The sequence below is a fragment of the Equus quagga genome, chromosome 13 (genome assembly GCF_021613505.1).
Source record: "Equus quagga isolate Etosha38 chromosome 13, UCLA_HA_Equagga_1.0, whole genome shotgun sequence".
Classification (NCBI taxonomy): domain Eukaryota; kingdom Metazoa; phylum Chordata; class Mammalia; order Perissodactyla; family Equidae; genus Equus; species Equus quagga.
Window position 1 is genome coordinate 53,922,426 of NC_060279.1, and position 22,499 is coordinate 53,944,924.

At 56.8% G+C, this 22,499-nt stretch overlaps 1 protein-coding gene and 1 long non-coding RNA gene across 8 annotated transcripts in view; one reads left to right on the plus strand and one right to left on the minus strand.

Annotated features, from left to right (window-relative positions):
- Positions 1-10,814, minus strand: part of KIFC3 (kinesin family member C3) — a 35,772-nt gene extending 24,958 nt beyond the window's left edge. Inside the window, exons 1-4 of one of the 7 annotated variants that reach the window (XM_046681817.1) lie at positions 10,711-10,814; positions 6,544-6,748; positions 3,847-3,989; positions 634-772 (exon numbers count right to left, since the gene is read on the minus strand). In XM_046681817.1, the coding sequence (XP_046537773.1) occupies positions 634-772; positions 3,847-3,989; positions 6,544-6,709 (448 nt within the window). In that variant the 5' untranslated portion in view covers positions 6,710-6,748; positions 10,711-10,814. Of the gene's footprint in view, positions 1-633; positions 773-3,846; positions 3,990-6,159; positions 6,395-6,436; positions 6,492-6,543; positions 6,749-10,710 lie in introns of those variants that run through there. The other 6 variants (XM_046681823.1, XM_046681818.1, XM_046681819.1 and 3 more) reach the window with 6 other exon arrangements.
- Positions 7,590-17,760, plus strand: LOC124250077 (uncharacterized). The gene is made up of 3 exons (XR_006891531.1): positions 7,590-8,934; positions 12,013-12,160; positions 16,329-17,760. It is a non-coding gene; the product is annotated as an uncharacterized LOC124250077 (long non-coding RNA).
- Positions 17,761-22,499: the final 4,739 nt, after the last annotated feature.

A 22,499-nucleotide genomic window follows, 5' to 3' on the forward strand; every position in this document is an offset into this window, starting at 1 on the left:
TCCTCCTGCCACACAGCAAGCTCTGGTGACAGAAGGAGGAAAACGAGAAGGACCGACTCCTTCTTCTCCACACATTCTTGCCCTTCCCTTGAGGATGTCCTTTCCCAATGACCACGGGGCTCAGGACTCCTACTGGGAAACCCCACAAAAAGGACCCGTAGAATCTTCTAGAATCAGTCAGCCTTGTCAGAAAAGAGTGGAGCCACCAGCTCCCCTTTCCCGGCCTTGAGTCAGCAGAGTGAGCCCAGTCCTAGGGCCTCTGGGTCCCCAGTGGACCCAGGGATGCAAGGGGCCAGGCCTCTATCTGCAGGCACTGGCGTCTTTGAGGCTGCCTCCTAGCCCTGCTTTTGACAGGCATTGGGGAAAAGACAAAAAGCAGGGAAATCCAACGCCAGCCCATGCTGGCCAAAGCCTCTTATCACCAGTAGGGCCTCTGGTGGCATTAGGAGGAGGGTGTCCCTGGAGCAGGGAAAGGCAGGCTGGGGTCCCTGAGTTCCGTGTTGACCAGCCAGGGTTTGGCAGGACCATCTCCAGATGAGGAGGACAGTGTGTGGGGACAGCTCAGATGCCACAAGAGCCTCCCCTCCGGCTTCAGCCAGGGCTGATCCAGGTCGGTGGGCGGACCTCCTTTACCTGTTTTCTCTACATTCATGGTGCCGCCAGCTTCCGGGGCCTCGCGGTCCCGCCTGGGGCCCGGCGCCTGCCTCTTCAGGAGCGTCTCTTCTTTCGTCCCCTGACTCTTGCTCTTGCACCCCTTGTCCTGCAGGGCCTGCTGCCAAGACACAACCAGAATCCTCACATGAAGGGGGCTGCAGTGGGGAGGGGAACCCCCTCAAGCCTGAGGATGGTGCACTCCTGGAGCTGGCGAGGACCCCAGGCCCCGCGGGTCCATCCCTCACTGTGTGGGTGGGTGGGGACAAGGAGGCCCGAAGTCTGGAAGAAAATGTGCCCACATCCCATGGCAAGACCGCACATTCTCCTGGACCCGTTGGCAGCCGGCTCTCTGCACCAGGGAAGAAGGTTCTTAGGCACTTAGAAATCCCAGGTGATGCTCACTGTTCGTCCCCAAGGGCTCAGTGGGGGATGAGTCACCAGCGCAGTGGCCCACTAGCATCGGGTCCACAACCCCACTATCACAGGCCCGTCCAGTGGCATCAGGACCACGGCGATCTCAGGGCAGCCCCCCATGATGTCAGCTGCTCCCACTGCCAGACAGCACTAGCCCAGGACTGCCAAACAACGCTCGAGTCTAGAGTCGGAAAGGCCTGGGTGGGAAGCTGCCTCTTGTGAGCTGTGTGACTGTGGGCAAGTGAGTAACCCTCCCTGAAACTCCGCTTTTGGAGTCTTCAAACAGAACGACCCGCCGTCGCACGGAGCTGGTGCAAAGAGTAACTGCGATGACTTAGGCCAAGGCCCCAAAGCGTCTGGTGCACAGGAAGAACCTGACGTCAGGCAGCCAGCAGCGTTACATTATTTCTGAAATCTTCAAATCTTTTACTTTTATCATCCAAAAGCCAGTAAAGGGAATTGAAAAGACTCGAAAAGCTACCTCAGCCGGCTGGTTAGTCCACAACCCACTCCCTCCAGACCCCACCTTCTACTTGAGAAGCACACCTCTCGCATTTAGGAGAATTCTGCCGACTTTATTGGTCCCCACCCTTTGACCAACTGCTGCTCCATCACGAGCAGGCTTGTCAGAGACGGCGACAATGGCAACAGCTGGAAGCTTCCATTTGCCGACCAGAGCGAAGGTTATACTATTTCTGGCCTGTTGGCCAGGCCACAGGAAGGGCAGACAGCCCCGGGGGGTGGGAAATTCCTGCAGAGTCTCCAGAGGGAGCATCTCCGGTTTTAACAGCTTGAGACGCTGTGGGGGGGGGGGGCACCTCACTGTGCCCGTGTCCCTCCTTTGGTCTCACATCCCCAAGCTCGAAGCACCATAAATATAATGGAGCTTCCCGGGACCCAGAAGCACAGGGTCACGGAGACGGTCTCTGGAGGGAGTTTCTCAGAGATCCTCAGCAGATCTGCTGACCCCAGGACTCGGCCGCAACCACAGCCCAACAGCCCATAATCAAGATTCAAGAACAGAGCCACCGCCCAACTCGAGGCAGCCAGTTTCTGACCACCTCCCGATTTAACCACCAATGGCTCGAGTCAGAGAAAAAAACGGGTTCTCCGGTTTCCTTAACTGTTCCCACACCAGACCTGCTTTTCTCGCAGACCTTACAGATCAATGGAGGACCATTTGGTTCCATTTCAGACGAACTGCATGAGAAGGGCCGAGAAAACCCGGAAGCACAATATTGTGCCTGCAGCAACATCAAGCACTGGCCCCTGTTCTGATCAGGGCCTGGGCCCCACGCGGCCTGGGCCAGGGACTTCCGTCTGCATGAGGAGGACCCGCTCAGAGGGCACGAGTGTTTCCCACACCCGCACCCGCCCCCCCTTTGGCACACGTCCTTTCAAGGTGGGCCATCTCATGCACGACCTTTCTTGGGGGCACCCTGGGAACACTCCCAGACACCCCTGGTCCTTCACCCTCTGCCCCTGCGTCGACACCCTTGCCCAGACTGCATTCCCTCCTTGGTGATCATCTGACGACTGGAGCACCTCTGCCAGGCTGTCAGGTTCCTCTCTCCTCTGTGCTGTGTGCCAGCACCTAGCAGGGCACCCGACCGGCACAGAGCAAGCACTGTGTAAACATCTGTTAACAAAGGCCTTCATTTAAGAGGCACAGAGCCTGCGCTGTCCTGAAATCGCTCAAAGCTGCAGCTGCACGAATGCGCAGGTACTTGTTTAAGTGCTCATTGCAATCGAAATAACACAGACAGTTAGTGAGATGGTTTACAGTAAACCCGAAGTAGAATATTACGCAGCAGTTTAAAAGAATGAAGCGGTGCTCCATATATTGACATGCAGGAAGAAATCACCAAGGTGACTGTTGAGGGAAGGAGCTAGACACAGAACAGTACATAAAATAAAGAATGAGTCACATAAATATAATTAAGCAGTTATATAGGAAAGATAACCCCCAAACTTTCAGTAGTGGATTTCTCAGATACAGGATTATAGGAGGCATTCAGTTTCTAGATATTGCGTCTCTGCCCTGTGTGAATTCTTTACACCATTTGTTATAAAAATCATCATGTTTAGTGGGTCAGATCCCAGCTTGCTGTGTGACCAGTAGCAAGTTACTTAACCTTTCTGAGCCTTCATTACTTCATCCATAAAACTCAGATAAAACAGTAACTGTGGTACTTGAGATTCTTATGAGGATTATGAGGACTGATGTGAGATATATAATACACGGCACAGGGCCTGGTGTCAAGTCAGTGTTCAATACATAGTAGCCACTATTAGTGCTATCGTTATGTATTATTTCTACAACCAAATATACAAACCTATGTAAAGTTTGTCTTTTGAAAGTCAGTTGCTGAGAAAAGGACCCACGATTTGGCAAAGCCCTGCATCTAACTTCGAATTCCCACTTTAAGCGACTTGCACGCCCAAGGGGGCACAAACAGCTACCCCAAAAGCCTGCCCCCTCCCCAGAAGCTTCTGTGTTGAAGCCCCACGTTCCCCACTTTCCCCTCAGCCGGGGAGTGTCTGCAAAGCTTCCCTCCTCGGCCGTGAGATGTTCCTGAGATAAACTAATAAAGCAAATTGCTCCATACACCAGGCGGATGTGCTGCAGGGAGCTGGCACAGGGGCCCGAGGCAGGTCCCCAGCTCGCCCGGGTGCTTCCTTCCCAGGAGGGGCTGTCGGGGCCCCAGCCGCTGAAGCTCCGAGGGCCAGGGCAGATGCGGCCCCACCCGGCACGTTCCTCAAGGCCCCAGGGCTTACCTGCACGGTCAGGTAGAGCCTGTGGGGGCTCCCGGGGCCAGCCCAGTCCACACTGAGGGCCCGGCACTGAGCCAGGGCCGGGCGGCCTGCACTGCGGGCACCAGAGTCCTCGTCACCGCCAGCCGGGGTGTCTTTTCCACGCCCTGTCCCAGGACAGAGAAGACAGGTGAGACCGCTGGACGCCTGGCCAGAGACTGCCGTCCACAGGGCTGTGGCGGAGCTCGGCTCTGCACTCCGGGCCGGCCCGGGCGCGGCCAGGAGGGACCCACACGCCCTCACACGCCTGCCCTGCGCGCAGGGAGGGCCTGGCACAGCAGGGCCTGCGCTCCTGTCTTACCCAAAGCCGCCCCAAGATTCTCTTCTGGCAGGTGCCCCAGACCCCGCCGGGGGGCTCCCCTCCTCCAGTGGCTTTTGGGACTGGCACTTGCTCACGAGCACTTTGTACAGAGAGCAGAAGCAAGCCAACCAACCGGGCTGCGCTCATCCTCAAAGGAGGTGCACCCCGGCCGCGGCTTAATTACCCGGGCCGCCTCTAGGTGGCAATTTCTGCCCTGCCTTCATTCCGACCAACCCCACGCTGGGTGGCCTGGTCCCTGTGGCCTCCAAAAGCATATGCAGGACCAGCTAAAGCGCATCCTCTCGTGCCTCTGACACACTGCCTCCCTCACGGGATGGAGAGAGAGCTGACTATGGCCTCGACACCCCCACCACCCCCACCACAGCCTGAGGGGTCGGACGTGGCTGGGAGAGGGGGCTCGCCCTCCCAGGGGCAAGCTGCAGAGCCCAGCACCCTGGGATGCATCCTGCCAGCACCCGGCCCGGTGCTTTCCAGGCCTTAATGCCCTTCTCGAGCCTCAGTTTCCCCGTCAATAAAACAGGGGTGAGGAACCAACCTCACAGTCCGGTGGTGAGGATCAAATGGGGTCACACACAGAAAGTGCTCACACAGTGCCAGGCACCCGGAAAGCGGCCGCAAATGCAGGCTGTGAGGACCACATCAGCTGCTCACAACAACCCCCAGAAGTGGGGAGCTTTCTGCCAACTTGACAGGCAAGGAACCAAGGTCTGGAAGGGTTAACGACATGCCCACAGTCCCAGGGAGCCAGGATTGCAATCCCACAGCTAACCCACCCTGTGCTGGCCCACCCCTCTCAAGGGGTGGGGGCCCGGGCCACAGAGCAGGCTGACACTCCACCCAGGGGCAGGTGCTTCGCATCTCACACCCAGGATTTCACTTGACCTTTGTCTTGAATTTTAGAAGTGGATAAAAGTCTGCACGGTCATACAGCCCTCATAATACTCATTTAATAGACCTATAAAGGCTATAGTCTTGGACACACAAGACTGGAAGGAACTATATAAAATGGGCAGTGACAAGCTTACAGGTGATTTTTATTTTCTTTTTTACACTTTTCCGTGTTTTTGTTTTTTGGGTTTTTTTAGTTTTCCAACATCTTTTTGTTTTTCCTTCTTGTTTTCTTTTTTTTTTTTTTTTTTACCAGGACAGCAATACCCATTCATATTACATTTAGAATCCTTAGGACAACCTTGTTGAGCAGAAACCATCTTCAGTCCCTTCCAGAGAACTGGGGCTACCTGACCCCAAAGCCCAGGCTTTTCCCAGAGGCCCCCAAGGCAGCCCAGGCGCACTGTCCCCTGCAGAGAGACCCTGGGAAGCATCACTCTGGCTGCCACTGATGTCACAAATGTGGTAGGAGAGAGGGAACTGAATAGGAGTTTGCTGTGTGCCCTCTCTGGGCCTCAGTTTCCCATCCTGTACCTCTGGGGACTTGGACCTGATGGTCAGAGGGACTCTGCTAGCTCAGACAGGCTGGTAATCTAATCTCCCTTCCCTGTAGGTCAGGAGCAACAGACAGCAAACCCCTCAGGCATCTTGCCTGAAGACCCCCCTCCCCCAACACTTCCAGGACCACCTGCCCAAGCCAAGCTCGGGAGACAGTCACAGGGCAGCTCCCCAGCCCTGACAATCCAGCCTCCACCCAGAATCAGAGGAGCCACTCACGTCTTGATGCTGGAGGCACCAGGGGAACTCACCCAGAAAGGAGAGCTGGTATTGACAGCTCCCCCAGGGGACAGCGGGGCCCAGACTCGGGGACTCCTTCACCGCCCACCTGCCGCCGGGGCCCCTACAGAGACCACCCTGGAGGACACCTAAAACTGAGTGCATGACACCCAAACCCAGCCAGGCCACACTCCGGGGCAGCCTCAGTCCACTCCTCTCGCTATCCGCGGGCCAGCCTGCTGGATCAAGTGTCAGTGCCGCGCAGGGCGCCGGGCAGACACCTCACCTACCTTGTTTACCAGCCGCAGGCAGAACCGGGCGAGACCACGAGCTCCCCGCCGAGGATGGAGGAGAGGATGGAGGACGGCAGGCTCCCCACTCCAGATCCAGCAGGGCCGGGAGCGCGTGGTCAACTGCGGCTTCTCCCTCTGCTCTAGGGACCGCGTTAAAGTTTAACCCGGCGTCCACGGCCTCTCTCGGTACCGACGGCGCAGGGCAGCAGCGCCCAGCCAGCCTGACACCCTGATCCACGCCCGCCTCGCGGGCTGCCCGCGACCCTGTAATTACCTGACAGCTCTGACTGAGCCTAGGAACTTGCGAGAAAGCCCAGTCTCATCTCTGGTATCTGGAGGAAGGAAAGGAAATAAAGAGGCATTTTAAAAATGCGGACTCACCAGTTCTCAACCTCCCCGGGCCGGTGTGTGGGAAAGGGCGGGCAGCCGGGCTGGCTGGGGCGGGGCGAGCCATTGCCGGCTGGGGCTCCCCGGCCCGGCCCACTCTCCACAGGCCGAGCAGCGAGGGCGTGGCTCCCAGGTTCCACGTCCTGCGAGAAGGGACCATGGCCCGGGGCTCAGCAGTCTCCTCCGGGGCCCCGGCAGCCTGCAGAAAGAACAGGGGGAGACGAGATTGAAGACCCCGGGCCAGGCAGATGGGAGCCAGCCATCTGGAAGGTCTGCCCCCAATCCAATGTCCCCCAAGGACCCCCAGGGCTCAGGGAAGAAACAGGGCCTGTCACCATTTTGGCATGCTTGTTCCTGAGTGGGGAGGCTCAGAGGTGGGCAGAGGGCCCCGTCAGGTGTGTCTGCAGCACACTGTGGAGACCCCACATGGCAGCCCGTCCACTCTGAGCCTGGCAGCGTGAAGACACGCCCCGTCACAGCCCCACGTGGAGGAGGCACCAGTCAACAGCATCTCTGTAAATCTGATCCTTTTTCTCTACTTCGTCTTATTTTCCGACTGCACTCAGCCAAGGAAGTTAACCCTTGTGCTCAGGCTCCTCTGCCCCAGGCCTGTCAGCCAGGCAGCTGATGCTCTGATAGAAACATCTCCCTGAGGAGGGGCTCAGGAGGGGCCCAGACTGCGGCCAACGACGAGTTAGGTTTATACATAGCAAATTCTCCTAAAGTCAGCTCATTCATGTATTCAACCAGCCTTCGCTCTGTGCCTACGACGTGGCAGGCACCACGCTAGGTACTGAGATACAAAGATTCATTCATTTTTCATTTAATAATTATTTATTGAGTGCCCGCTGTGTGCGAGGCATCTGCCACGGGTCTTCTTTGATCAGGAGAGACGTGGCCCCAGAGCTCCGGGTCAGGAGCAAGATAAACATTTCAACAGACCTTCACAATCAGAACAGGATGCAGGGGAGGCACCAGAAGCTGTGGGAGAATGGAGGTGGGGGTGGGGAGCACGGATCCGGGATGGAAAGCCCCTCAGGTCCCTTATGAACTGAGCAAATGAACAGAGCAGGCTTCAGGCGTTCATTGCACAAGTCTTTATTGAGCACCGGATGTGTGCAAAGCAGCCTCGAGGGCATTTAAGGTGACCACGCTACAGTCCCAGACTGGGACAAACGGACACCATTTACAGAAGAAGTGAAGTCAGCTCAGAAAGGCAACGTTGAGTGTGCTTTGGGTTTTAAAATGGAGTGGGAGGCCCTGGAGGGGCTTCCTAATGGCACCACCTGGGCTGTAGACCTCTTTCCCCAAACTTCCCTGCACTGACCACTTGCCACGGGGCAGTACAGATGTGTGTTTGAACGGTGTCCACCTGCCCTGACGCTCTACGGCTCCTGAGGGCAGCGCCCACAGCACGTTCCTCTTTGCAGCCCCACAGCACAAGCCCAGAGCTGCGGCTACAGCCACCCCAAACACCCAGCGATGGCACTGAACACACACAAAACCTCGGACCGAAGCTTGGAAGAGGGAGCAAGAGCTGGGAGGCTAAAGGTCACTGATGCCACAGGTGAGGATGTGGTCACCAAAGGTCGTGCAAGATGAGAGGCAAGCAGGGAGGACAGCTGGCTCTGGGGGGGGACGGCAGCCGGGGAAGGAAGGTCAGAGAGGTGGTGGGAGCAGCAGGCAGGCACAGAGCCCTCAGAGGCGACTGGAGAGTGAGCGGGAAGCAGAGGATGGTCAATCCCCAGAGAACGACGCCACAGAGAGGTTGAACCGGAAGCCAGCCCCTGGGGGCTCTTGAACGGGGAAAATCAGTGCAGCAGGGCAGAGGGCAGACCTGGGAGAGCCCACGGGGTGGACGGGGCCTAGAGGAAGCAGCCACTTCCTTCTCTTTGGGGGAGTTTGGCTAGGATGGGAAGGAGAGGATGAATCAAGAGCATGTGGTATTCAGAACAGGAGAGATTGGAGCATGCTGGGTCGACAGAGCGGCAGGAATGACTGAAACATCGAGAGGCAAAAGAAGTAAGAGTACAGGGACAGGTGGCCCCAAGAGCTGGTCACCACAGTCCTGGAAGAATGCCAGGCTCTTGGCTCGGGAGTCGCGGTCTCTGCCTTCCTTGCGTCTCCTGGGGTTAGTCTCACTGGGACATGGGCAGGACTGCAGCCCAAAGGACAGGGCGGGGGCAAATCCAAATATGTGGGCCGGCTCCACTGAGGAACTGGAGGTGGACCAGTGCGGAGTGGAAAGAACCCGGGGGAGCGGCCAGACTCCCTCTTCTCCAGGCTGCTTGGCACAGAGCTGGCCACACAATCAACCCCGAGGACCAGTTGCCCAAAGGGTGAGGAGAGAGACAGGCTCCACCTGCATGCCGAGCTGCTGGGGAGGTGAGAAGGCACAGGGGAGATGGCACAGGGCGCTGAAGGCCGGATCCACAGTTGAGGGGGAAGATTTCTAAGGACGTCATCGAAGTCTGAGGGGCAGGGATGGGAGCAGACAATGTTGCTGTGGCTTTCAGGAAGGGAAGTCGGGGAGGCAGCCAGGAAGACATCAGGAAGAAAGAGGAAGGGTGTGTGCAAGATCCTGAAGAGGAAAAGGCTGCTGAATTTAGCAGCCGGAGGGGTGTGAAGGGGAAAAGTAGCAAGGCCCAAGGCTGAAGACTCTACCTACCAAGGTCATGGGGTGGGGTGACGGGTGATAACAGTGCAGTGGCTATGATCAAGAGCTGGTTCAGAAGCCGGCTGTGCCACCTACTAGATATGTGACCCTAGGAGAATTACTTTGCCTCTCTGTGCCTCATTATCTCCATCTGAAAAATGGGGGAACCCCACCTTATAGGGTTGGGGTAAAGATTAGACAACGCATGTAGAAAGTGTTCAGAACAATAATGGTATGCATAAAGAACTCAAACATTTTATTTTTCAGTGACCCCCCCTCCAGTGGTGGGGGAATGCAGAGGGGCCAGGAGTGGGGGAGGGGCATCTGCCTCTCCCGGTTGAGGCCAGGCCCTTGAGCTGCAGCCCTCCTGCCCCCAGACCAGGGATATTGCAATGATTAGGGGACAGACCTGACCACTGCCCAGAGACCCTGCTGGGGAGGGCTTATTCTCCCGGAGATGGGCAGAAGGTCAGGGAGGTTGGACAGGGGTTGGGACCTCCCCTGCGCACAGTTACACATCCTGGGTTTTCCCGGGCAACCCAGATTTCAAAGTCTCTGCTCCCTAGCGTCCAAAAGGACAGCAGAACTCACCACCCTTCATCCCTAAAGTCACTGCAAATACAGGGCCCCATTCTGACACTGCATTCCTTGCAAATGACTCTCCCTGGCCAAGGAGACAGCTACTTTATCAAGGGCATGGGGACTACGCCACCGGGGCAAAGATAGGTGCTCACACAGCCTCAGGCGGAGGGATAGCCAGGGAAGGTCAAAGTCCAGGGGTGGCCACCACCCCCAACCTTGAGACAGATGCGTTGGGGGGTGGGGAAGGCTGCAAACGGTACTTGAGAATTTAAATGCAGCTTCCTCTTTAAAATCTCCCAGAACCAGGCCCTTCACTGCGCCAGAATTCTGCTCCAACTCACAACAGGGGGTTGAAGGAGGTAGCTTCTGGCTCGCCCTCCCGGCTGGGACCCCCCAGGCTGCCGCTGTCAAGGGCTCCATCCCCCACTGTCCAGGAGGACAGCGGCCCAGGCCCTCTTTCCTCACCGCGGGCTGGCCCGCCCACCCCCGGCCCCGCGAGGGGGAAAGCGAACGGCCCAGGGCACGGACGTGGTGGGAGGGCCCGGACTGCAGCCTTCCAGGGAGCCCTGCGGGTGCGGGGCCTTCCGTCCGGGGAAGGCGCGGGGCCGACAGGCACGAGGGTCCCCGGCAGGGTCTGGCTCTCCCGGGCCAAAGAAATCGGAAGGGGGGTCCCGAGGCTGCTCTGATCGCAGGGGACGTGCCGCCCCCATGCCCTGCTCCGGGCAAGGTCCTCGGCTTCGGCTGGACGGTGCGGGGGTCGGCGCAGGGCTGGGTCTCCCGGCCGCGCCCTCCCCGCGCTCCACGGCGGGACCGGACAGGGGGTCCCGCGAGCAGGGCGGGCCCGGACGCGGCACCCCGAACAACAGCCCGGGCGGCCCCCGCGCGCCCAGCCCGCCTCCAGCCCGCCCGGGCCCCCGACTCACCGGCCTGGCAGAGGCAGGATCCCGGCGTCGCCGCAGCGCCCGGGGCTCGGCCCGGCCCGGCCCGCCGGCGGGAGGCAGCTCCACGCCGCCGCCTGCTCCGCCCGCCCCGCTCCCGCCCCGCTCCCGCCCCGCTCCCGCCCCGCTCCCGCCCCTCCCGCACACTTTCCCCAGGAAATGATTAACTCGGGCCGCGGCGCGTTCCCATGGCAACCGGCTCCGACCGCGGCGGGGGGCGACGGGGCGCGCGCGCGCTCCCGCACATGCTCCGGCACGCGCTCCCGCCCCTCCCGCGGGGGCCGCCCGCCCCGCCGCCCCTCCCGCCGCCCCGCCCCTCCCGGCCCCTCCCGCCGGCTCTCGCCCCCGCCCCGCGCGCTAGTGCGCACGTGAGCTCTCACCTGCTGGGCACACGCGTCGGCATGCGTGCTTGTGGCTCTCACGCACTGGTGCACATATGTTCTCACATCTCTGTTTGCACACAGGCTCTACTTAGTACACACGACGCATTCACAGTTCTCACACGCTTCCTACATTAGTTCGTTCATATGTGCTTTTGCACTGACACTCTCATAGGCACATCCTCAGACCCTAGAACAAAACTTTAACACGCTCTGGTTAGGACGCACAGACACTTCTCACGTGTGCTCCCTGGCTGTCCTTGACACAGTCACAAACTTTAGTACACGTGTTTTCTTCACATTCTAGCACTCACGCTCTTACACACTCTAGATAGTATGTGTGTGCACTTTCACATGTTCCCACACACTTTACACCTGCACTCGTGTTATTGGACAGTGCTCATGTTTTCACACAAGTACTTCCACACGCTCACCCCCGTGTTCTCTCACATGCTCTAGCACACATTCGCTCACATTCTAGTAGACACGTTCTTTTAAACCCTAGGATACACTTTCACACATGCTCTTACATGCTCCGGGGCACACGCACATGCATTTTTATACATGGTCACACACACTCTCTCACTAGCTCTGGTAGGAATGCATAGGCCGGGCTGCCTCCCCAGCCACTGCGCCACCCGCCACCCCCACCGCCCCCACCAGAAAAATTAACATCTCCCAGAGGAGGCAAGCTACCGGAGATTTTTTTAAGGTAAAATATTCCTTTAAGCTCCAGCGAAAACCCATTCAGAGCGGAGCAGCTCGGGAGCCACGGTGGCTCCTGGTGTGGACCCAGAGGCCCTCCTCCTAGGAGGCCTCCGAAGAGGCCTGGGGGAGGCCAGGAGCCGGCCAGCCGAGGAGAGGCAGCTGACCCAAGGAGCCACTCTGTTCTTTGTCTCCCAAACAGAGGTGGCATTTTCCTCCGGAGGCTGCAGCAGTAACCCCGCTCCGGGGTGCGGAAGGAGGAGAAAGAAAGCAGCTCAGCAGCCGGCCCAGCACAGCGGACGGTTCCACAGACAATCCGAGCAGCGTGGGCACTCTGCTGCTCCTTGCCGGTCAGGGGATGGCCCAGGAGGAGCAAGAAGGGGACTGGAGGGGCGTGCAGCTCCAGGAGGGTTCTTTCCTGCTGCTGCCCAGGCACACGGGCTGGCAGTCAAGAATCTCAACCGGACACAGAGCCTGGTTCTGGGCCCGGATTGTTCTGGATGCCAGACTAGGACACTCACAGTGCTCCTGCTGGACCTGGGCTAGTGTGTGTTTTGTTTTCTAGCTGAGACAGATGCTGAGTGAAGGCCCAGTGGAGAATAGATGTCACTCTCCTGGGGTGGTTCCGTGGAATTAGAGATTTCCAGCTAAGAACCCTGGGGCACCCCCTCCATGGGACAGGCGGCCATACATTGTGAGTTACTTTCTCCGAGTCCCCTTGCCTGCCTCTCCAGACAGCAGCGGTCAGGGCGCGGCAAGGATGGATGAGGGTGAAGTTTCTCTAGGTGCCAGGCTGAGTCTTTCCCTTTATCACAGTCCCTGTTCTTTGACTGGAGGTGGGTGGTGTCTGTCTTTGCAGTCCTGGTGCAACCGGGGGCCCTGTCTCCCTTCCTGGCTCGTACATTGACATTAACGGCAGGTTCCTTCTGCCAAAGCCAAAGCCAGATTTTTAAATTAATAATAACATTTATTGTTCTTTTTCTCTGATTACAAAAGTAATAGATGTTCATTGTAACCATTGTCCCACCCACTAGAGATAAATGCTGCCAACATTTTCATGTAGTCTTTTTTTTCTATGCACATAATAGCCACCATTTATTGCAAGCTAACACGGTGCCAGCCGCTACACAAAGCTCTTTAGAAACAAGATCCCATTTAACCCTGAACAGCCCATGAGGAGGGCACCATCATATCCCCAATTTTTCAGGAGAGGAAACTGAGGCTCCGAAAGCACATTCACAAACCCAGTGTGTGATACAGCCGAGATGTGAACCCACAGGTGTGTGTGTGTACGTACGTACACGCAACATCTGGTACTATCCTATGTATGTGGGTGCCAGAGTTTATTAAGATCAAAGCGCCAGTGAAAGAAAAAGAAAACTGAGGCATTAGGAAGAGGAATTTTCATAATTCTAGCAAAACTCTAATGAAATGTGAAACAAATTGCTTCATGACTGTTGGAATTTATTAAAGATTGCACAATGTCACCAGGAACTGCATACCGATGACTTCAAGGTCATTTCTATCCCAGGAACTGGACTGATGGTTTGATGAGAATGCCAACTCTCCCCTGGCCACAAGGAAGGTGGAGGATTTGCCAGAAACCTGGCCATCCCCACGCTAAGGTCCTGAGCCCGGGCATGAGGACTCCTGGGTTTGGCCTTTGGCCTTGACTCCCTGCCCACCTCGCAGAGGCATAGCCGTCTCAGGGAGGGCCAGACAAAAGGCAGTGACGGGAACACTGCAGATCTGTATGCACATCCACCATGTCCCCCAGGCAGGGGGTAGCAGCGCCATCTTTGTGTTCAAAGAGCCTGAAGCCCCTTAACTCTCAGGCGTCCAGGTGAGATACCCATGGCCGGGCCCAAGAGCTTTTCAGCCCAGAGGGAAGCAACGACAGGGGAATAACAAGCCAGCTTGTGCTTGATCTGATTCTCATAGTAACCCAGAGGAAAGCACACATGACATTTACACGATTTTCCAGCTTTAACGGTTTAACTTGCGATTCAGTTACCTTCCAGGTCTTTGCAATACTGTTTTCCCTGCCTCTCTCCTTCTCCCCGCTTCCACCTGCCTCCACCCTCCTTTACTGGCCAACTCCTGCTTGTCCTTCAAGTCCTTCAAGCTTAGAGTTCACCTTCCTTGACCCTCCCAGGGACCAGTTCCCTGACTGCTCATCTCCCTGCAGCCCCTCCCGCACTGGGCTGTGATGGCCTCTCCTGTCGACACCATCAGCTCCTTGAGGGCAGGGCCCTTTCCTGACTTGATTCCAGGGAAAGCTCTGCAAGGCCTGGCGTCATGTGAGTTTTTATTGAATAAATACCTAGATCGCGTATAATTAAGACAGGAAGAACAGGGGGCATGAAGCGTAGCCAAAGAGACCGTCTTCCTGTGTAACTTCATGATAATTCTTATTAAAAGGAAGCAAGAGAAGACTCCTTAAGGAATTATTTCAACGTGGTCAGTAAGGAGATGTGAAAAGCGTCCATCCTTGCACGAGACTGCGCAATAAACAGTTTCTTGAAGTTAGAGAACGCCATTCTGGAGTGGAGCCACATATTAAGTAACCCTGCCTCAGTTAGCCACTGATGTGAACCCACCGTGTCCGATACCCCGAAACAGTCTGTCCTGGACCAAGCAGCGGGAGCTGGGGAGCATCCGAGGAGGGGCTGGGGGGGTGCCAGGCAGGGCTCTGCAGCCAGCCCTGCCAGTGCAAGTGTGACTCCTCGCCAGCTGTACTCAGCCTTCCGAGTGCACCAGGCGGGCTGGCTCTTGGCTCGCACCTGCCAGCTCTCAGGAAGCCACACTCCTCGGTGGACATGAACAGGTGGGGTCTTGGATGACCCTTGGCTGGACCGTAAGTTCCAGTCGCCCTTGTCTGCTACAGACTTGGCTCCTACGAGCATTAAGTGCTCAACAGATATTTGAACAAATGGTACCTTTCATTCCTCTCTTCCCTTCCAGCTCCCTCTGTGCCCTCCCCCTTCTGCCCAAGGTGCTTTCTTTCGAAAAGGTACATTAAGAGGGGAAACAGCACTCCCATTTCTAGAGGTCTCTGTAGGGAACCAAGGCCCCCCTCCCCGCAATAAAGCCACCTTGCTTTAAAATCTCTGGACAGTGACTTCCTTTCTGCCTTTGCGCGGGAGACTGGACTGAACAGCTCTTCCCAGCTCTCAGGTGAGGGGAACCTGTTACCTCTTTCTGACCTGAGGAAGAATTTGGCAGAGATGCCCTGCTCTGAGCACTCCAGGGTGTTAAGCAAACAGAGGGTTTCTTCCCCTCTTTATCATTTCCTGTAGTCTAAAAAATGAGAGGAATGCAAACACTGAGGAGATAGGCACTTAAGCCCAGGTAATAAAAAGACTTAGCAAGAATGGCCCGCTGCCCCTCCTCCCTCTGAGTCAGCTCCTCCCTTGGACTGTCCCCCATCCGGAAGCCGCCGGGCTTCTTCCCCCAAAAGCTCCTGGCTTCCCTTCTTGTTCCTAAGTCATTCTAGCTCCTTCTTCTAAGCCAAGGCATGCATTATTAACATCATTCCCACTTCTTTTCAACTTCCCCATTCATTTTCCCCATCTGCTGCAAATTCTAGGTGGCTGGGTTTTTTTTTTTTTTGAACTGCAATTTTTTTTCTGCACAAATATAGCAGAAACAAAGAGAGGAAAAAGTCCCCAAATCCCACCACTCTTACCTTATTGTCATGGGCTCAGATTTTCTTGTTGGCACTTGAGCTTGAACAGACACTATTACTGTATTAAGGGGAGACAGTATGGAGCAATGGTTAAAACTGGGGTTGGGGTCAGGCGGTCCTGGGTTTGAACCCTAATTCAGTCACTTCTCCATGCCTCAGTTTCCTCCTGTGACAATGACGGAAGCACTAGTCCCTAAGTATTGAGTTGTTGTGATAAGTAAATAAGAGCGAGCGCGTCACACCCGTAGCCCAGCATCGGTCGGCGTTCCGCAAAAATTGGCCGCGGTTACAGCAGGAGGCAGAGAGTGGATATAATTTTCCACTCTGCCTTTTCTTAAATCACATAATAAGCATTTTCCAAGTTACTTTTTCCTACTAAGGTCTGCTCTTTTGTAAACTGCATCCCATACTGTGGATGAAGCCAGATCCCATTTAGCATTGGGGTCGCAGTGTCTGGGGCACACCCAGTGCTCAGTCAAAATGACCGAAAAGAATAATTATTTTAAATGGTTGCATAGTATTCCACTAAATGGCTGTACCCTGACTGCGCTGACCATTCCACTGGGGTCAGATATGTGAGCAGCTCCCATTTTTTCACTTTTATAAACAGCATCACTGTCAACATCTCTCCACGTGCAGCCTTTTCATTCCCCGGGGTGGGAGGAGAGACGGGCCATGAATTTCATCAAATCTGAATAGAGTCTGAGCATTTCGTTTACACTTTCTAAACATGTTGCCAGATTGCCATCAGAAGGGTTGTACCAAATTTACACTTTACACTGTCATTGGCAGCATTTCTGACGAGAACTACTTCTCGCTCTAATTTACAGTTTTTCTCTTGGATCTGGAATTCTCGCCCCGGCTGGTTCCCCCTGGAGGCACGGAGCACATAAAAAGAGATCTGTGTGATGGATGTCAAGAATGGGGAGTGTCTGGTTTGTTTGTCGGTGTTTCTGTCTGCTGAGCTGGGCTGGGCTGGGCTGGGCGGCGCTGAGCGCACTGAGTCAGCGTCCCACCCCCTCCGCCTGCTCTTCAGCCCCCAGACACCTTCCCAGGTGGGTTCTGGAACAGCCCACAACGCTGGAAGGTTCTGTTCAGTTGGCCATTAGCATTCCTAAGTTTATCTCTGCTCTGACACCAGCCTGGCACTTCATTCTGGCTTCCTGTAATAAGTCACTCAGCCACTCCTGGAAAGCGAATCCCTCAAGAGGCTCTGGCGTCTACAGTCAACTTTGCATTCTTTGGGGGATGGGGGTGTGCAGAGGCAGCAGCCGGTAAGGGAAGCCGTGTGTCCCCAGGGAACCGCAGCCATGGCTCCTGACCACCCTGCCAGCCTCCCAGCACTGCCAGCCTCACTCACCCAGGCTCTGCAGCAGCACCCCCCACCCCGGCCTCCCCCCCACCTGCTGGTCCTCCTCTTCTGGGGGTGGCCCTTGTTTGCAAACAGCCACAGGAAGTTTTGACGCTGCTGATTAACCAGACTCCCACGGCTCTGGGTTCTTAGTCATCCCGACAAGTCTCAACCTTCCGCCCGCCCTGCCGACATCACCGGCTTCCAGGTGACGGGAAAGAAATGACTGCGAGCTCGGTAGTTTCGGTGGTAGATCCATCTGTCATCTTCGGGAGCGGAGTGGGAAGAACTTCCACCCATCCCAAACAACCGGGATGTACAGGGCCGGGAATGCCGCGGTGGGAATTTAGTCTGATTTGATTTAACTTGCTTCTGCCGAGGGCCGGCTATTGCCAAGCACTGGAACAAACTCTTTACGTCCAGGACTGCCTCCGATTTCATGTAATCCTCACGACGTGTGCAGTAGACGTTATAATTCCCACTCCACAGGTGGAGTGGCTCAGGTCCTATGTTATAAGAACAGCTAGGGGGAGGCCCATGAGTGACAAGGGGCCGCTGTGGGAAGGCGGCTTGGAGCGCTGGAAAAGGGGGTGCTCCAGGCCAGGGCCTGTGTCCCCAGCACTGTGTGACCTTGGGCAAATTTCTTCCCCTCTCTGGGTCTCATGTCCCTCCCTGGGTAAGTGAGGAGTGTGGGCTGGCGACCTTTCCAGCGCTAAAGCCAAGAGGGAGGGAGTGAGCAAGATGGAAGGAATGACTGTAATCCTGAGATTCGCTTGCTCTGGGCCTGGTTCAGGGGAGGAGTAATTCCGTCTTTGTACCTGGCGCTCTGGCTTCACTTACAGCCGCTTCACGCTTCACGAATGAATGCCAGCAGAAGAAAGGAGATTGGGGGGGGGTGGTGCCCTGGTGGGAAGTGTTACCCTGGAGTGGGGGGAGGGACCGCTAATGGGGTTTCTCCTTGGAGTGACGAAATGTTCTAAAATTAGATTATGGGATGGTTGCACAATTCTGTAAATATACCAAAAACCACTGAATTGCACACTTTAAATGGATCGCTTTATGATGTGTTCATTATATCTCAATAAAGCTGTTTAAGAGAGAAAGGAAGAAGGGCAGGAGGGAGGGAGACCTGCCTAGAGGCTGGGCCAGAGCACCCTCTGAGATCTGGCTCCTGGGAGTGGGCCCTCAGCACCAGCCCCTCCCCAGCGGTCCCCTGTCCAGGCACCCTCACTCCAGAGCCTGGGACAGGTATGTGTGAAGATACCCAAGTGGCAAGGGACAGCTCCAGATTCCGACCAGAAGTGATGGGAGCCCCTGACCTCCTCGGAGGCCTAAGGAACCGTGAATCAAAGAGCAGGTGAGGGATGGAGGAATGGGGGGAGGGGCGGGGATGGCAGGAAGATGGACAGAGGCCAAGGCAGGGTCAAAGCAGGTCAAGGAGGAGACTCAGAGAATCAAGGCAAGGGGTTGCTCAGATGCGGAGGCCCTGGAAACACTGGCCGGGGTGCTCTCGGTGGCCTGGAAACATCTTGGCATTCCAGGAAGGGTGCATTAGGAGCAGCCACTGCTCCTGAGGGGCCCCCACAAACTCGTACAGCCGTGTTCTGTTTGACACCAGTGGGGTCGCAGATGGATGCAGCCATCCCAGAGGCAACGTCAGCCCAGACTTGACCCCCAGCAGGTGCACAGGTGCAGGGGACCCAAAATGAGGGCAAAATTGGCCAATCAGAGGCAGGAGCTCATTCCACTCCTGCCGTGAGGGCAACTTCTGCTGAAAGAGGAGCATCCCAGAGGGTCTCGGAGGCACAGCTTCTGTGTCTGAATCTCCAAAGGCAGACCAGCCGGAAAGCACCTCTTCCCGGCAAACCTCCCGTCCAGGCGGCCCATCCTCCTTACGCCTGCCTCCTCGGGCAAACAGCCGCGGATGCCTGGGCCCTAGGGGAACAAGGAAGCCACATCTTGGGGACCATAACCACTTCTGAGAGCCCCAGCCTGGGCCAGACCCATGTGCCTGGTAGATAGACCCCCCACCCTCCACCGGCTGAGGGCTCCTGCCTCCTTCCTCCCACTGTGGGGTGCACGTGCTGCCATTGGCCCCGCTCTGTAGATCCGACCCCAGGCCGGCCGGCTCCAGAGTTCAGGTCTCGAGCCACTGTGCCATCCTGCCTCTCGAGGGTACAGTCAGTGGGGTCCTCGTCACCCTGTGTCAGTCTCGGTGTGCACTCAAGGCTCTTTACCATCTGCCTGCAGACAAGCTGCCCGGCCTTCTCTCCCACTGACCCCCCCAAGGTCCCTGCTTTCTGTTCCTTGAATTTACCTTGTGTCCACGCCTCCCTGCTTTTGCAATGCAGTTGCCTCGATGATGACAGCCCCTTCCCCTTGGGAGGTCCAATGGAAATATCACCTACTCCGTGGGGCCTTCCTGACACTACCCGGCCAGAACTGCCCCGAGGACCACCACCGTTCCCTTAGCTCACTCAGTACACTGGATCGCAGCTTGTGGGGGACCTGTCAGTCTCCTCTGTAAGACTTGAGCTCCCTGATTCAGGCTCCCATGCTGTGTGACCTTGGGTAAGGCACTTAACCTCTCTGAGCCTCAATGCCTTCATAAATGCGAGCCCCAATAGTAATAGTTACTATTATTATGGATATTATTTATTAAGAATTTACTATGTGCCTGGCAATATGTGCTAAGTGTTTTATGTGCCAGATCCCATTTAATCCTTACAGCACGCTAGGAGGTGGACTTTATTATTACCCCATGTTACAGATGAAGAAACTGTCACTATTGTTAGAACTGTCACCGTTATGATTACTGTGATTCTTTCTTCTGCCACAAAGCCTAGCTTGCAGCAGATGCTGAAATCCTGTTTGTTCAATTCAAGTGTGGATGAAAACGGGAGGGGACCTGGGTAGGAAAACAGTTCCAGAAACAGCCCTGCACCTGCTCCGGAATGCCCAGGCCCAGCCCCAGCCTGACTGGGACGGTACCATCTTTGGAGCCTGACGCTGGCAGACAGGAGGCTGGGGCCTGGGTGGCCTGCTTCCGCTTCTCCAGTCAGCCCTACCTTTACACACAGCACCGTCTGCCCAAACCAGCCCTGAATGCCCAGAGCCCACGCAGACAGGCCTCCGGGTTGGAAGGTGCCCAGCCTCCAGGGTTCCTGGGTGGCTGACCCGGGGCAGAATTTGCACACATCTGTGGCCAGAACAGCTTCAGGGCGGGTTTTGCCAATTCAGGCCACAGGTCCAGAATGCCACATGTCTCCGTGCTCCAAGCTCAACCGACCGGTGTTTTCTTAGACCCCCCAGCCCCCCGACTTCAAACAATTCCCAGAAGCCTCAGGGCTGCTTGCAAGGTGCTGCACCTACCACCCCCACTGGCTGAGCCAGGACCACATCAGCAACCGGCCTGCCTGTCCGACCAGGACGTCCTTCAAGACCAGTGGCGATCACAGAGCCCCCCTCACCAGAGAGGCTGGGGGCCCCCGAAATGAGTGACGTTGGAAACAGAGGCTAGGAAAGCAGCAGTGAGCACGCTCCTGCGGGAGGAAGGGCTGTCTGCACGGCCACCGGGGCCGCCGGCGGCGAGGCTGCCCAGGGTCCCAGGGTCCCAGGGTCCCGGGGTCCCGCGAACGCCCCGGCCCCGCGCCTATCCCGGCTCCCCGCGGCCCGCGGGTGGTGCTCGTGCGCCTGGATCGCGCCTGCGTGCGCCGTGAGCTCGGCCCGGCCTGTCTGTCTGTCCGCACGATGGGCTCGGCCAGCCACCCCGGCGTCTATGTCTTGGACGTCAGCCGCCGTGGTCAGGAGTCTGTTCCTTTCCCCCCTACCCCCCAAGGCCTGCTCCGTCCTGAGGTGGATCAGTGGACACGAACTGGGAAGGGTGTGGTCACCCCCCCAGCCATGTGACCTGCCACTCCTAGTCGCCCAGCAAAGGTGCCCCGCGTGGTGGGCAGAGGCCAGGGAGGGCCCTCCACCTTCCATAGCTCCTCAGGTCCTCCAGATGGCCCCCTTACAGCTGAGAAAACTGAGGCCCTGAAGGATGAAGTGGGCAGTCCAAGAAAGTGCCAGAACCAGACGTCCTGAGGCCACTTCTCTCCACTGCCCGCTCTTCCCTGAAACCCAAACCATCACACTCTTTGCCCCAAACCCAGAAGCCCTGACAGGCCCCGGAGGAAGATGGGAAAGGGAGTCGGCTCTGTCCTGGAGAGTCTGAAGGGTCCCAGAGGCCTGTCCCTCCCCACCTTGCTTCTGCAGAGGCCTCCGAGGACCCGCCTGGGTGGCTGACAGGCTGGGTGGGAGGCAGGGGTTCTGCCTGCCACAGGGGAGCCTCGGAACTGCCCGTGGCAGTGGCAGCTGATGTAGGCCACGAGTCACAGAACCACAGCGCTGTGCAACGACCTGGCGGCCCGAGCGTCAGAGGAATGTTGTTGTCAGACAGGTTCAGAGGCGGCTGGGCTGACCAGGCGGCTCCCGGGAGGCCGCCAGCACCCTTCCCCACGACAAAGGCTCGTAAAGATGCGCCCCCAAGCCTCGACATAACCCCCCGGAGCTTCAGGGAAGTCAGCCACCCCACCCAGGCAGGGGCTCCCGGAGACCATGGCCCAGGGAAGCCACCCCACCCTCACTGCCAGCAAGGCCTGAGGCCAGGGCTGCTGGTCTCCCCCAACCACGTCTGCAGCCGTCACAGCCGCCCTTGACCCGGGGCTGAAGACAGCGATGAGAATGACAACAATGATACACTGCTTGCTCCACACCCAGGACCACACCGGGTGCCCTCTCTGGATTATCCCACGCGTTAGTCTCCTGTGGCCGCTGTAACCGATTGCCACAGCCTGGGCGGTGTACACAACAGAAACGTCTCCTCTCAGGGTTCTGGAGACTAGAGGTCCAGCGCCCAGGTGTCGGCAGAGCCACGCGCCCTCCGAAGGCCTGAGGGGGGAATCCGTCCTCGCCTCTCCCAGCCCTTGGTGGTCCCTAGCAATCCTTGGCACTTCTTGGCTTGTAGATGGATTACCCCAATCTCTGTCTCTGTCTCCCCGTGGGGTTCTCTCTGTGTCTGTGTCTCTGTCCAGATTTCCCTCTTCTTATAAGGACATTGGTCATATGGGATTAGGGAACACTCCAGTCCTGTACGACCACATCTGACCTTGATTACACGTACAAAGACCCTATTTCCAAGTAAGATTACATTCACAGGTTCCAAATGAACATGATTTTGTGGGAGACACTAGCCAACCCAGTGTATCACATGTAATCCCCCCGAAACCCTGATACTACTCTTATCCTCATCTTACAGATAACAAAACTGAGGCTTAGAGAGGTTAACAACTTGCCTGAGGTCACACAGCTTGGACCGGAACCCATTCTCTCTGATTCTGGAACCCACACTACGTTGTCCTAGACATCATCCTCATTGCCATCTCCTCACAGGGGCCCAGCGGTTCAACATTTGCAAAGCTTCTCTTGGCCATCATCACATTTTCTTCTGGCCACCACAACCTCAAGGGGCCCAGCTTGCGGTTTACACAGGAAACAGGCACTGTGAAGGTCACACAGCTGAGTGGCAGGGCTTTTGACCCCAGGTCCAGCACACTCTACTATGTAGACTCCAAACGGGGGTCTAAGGGGAACATTCTCAGGCTTTGCC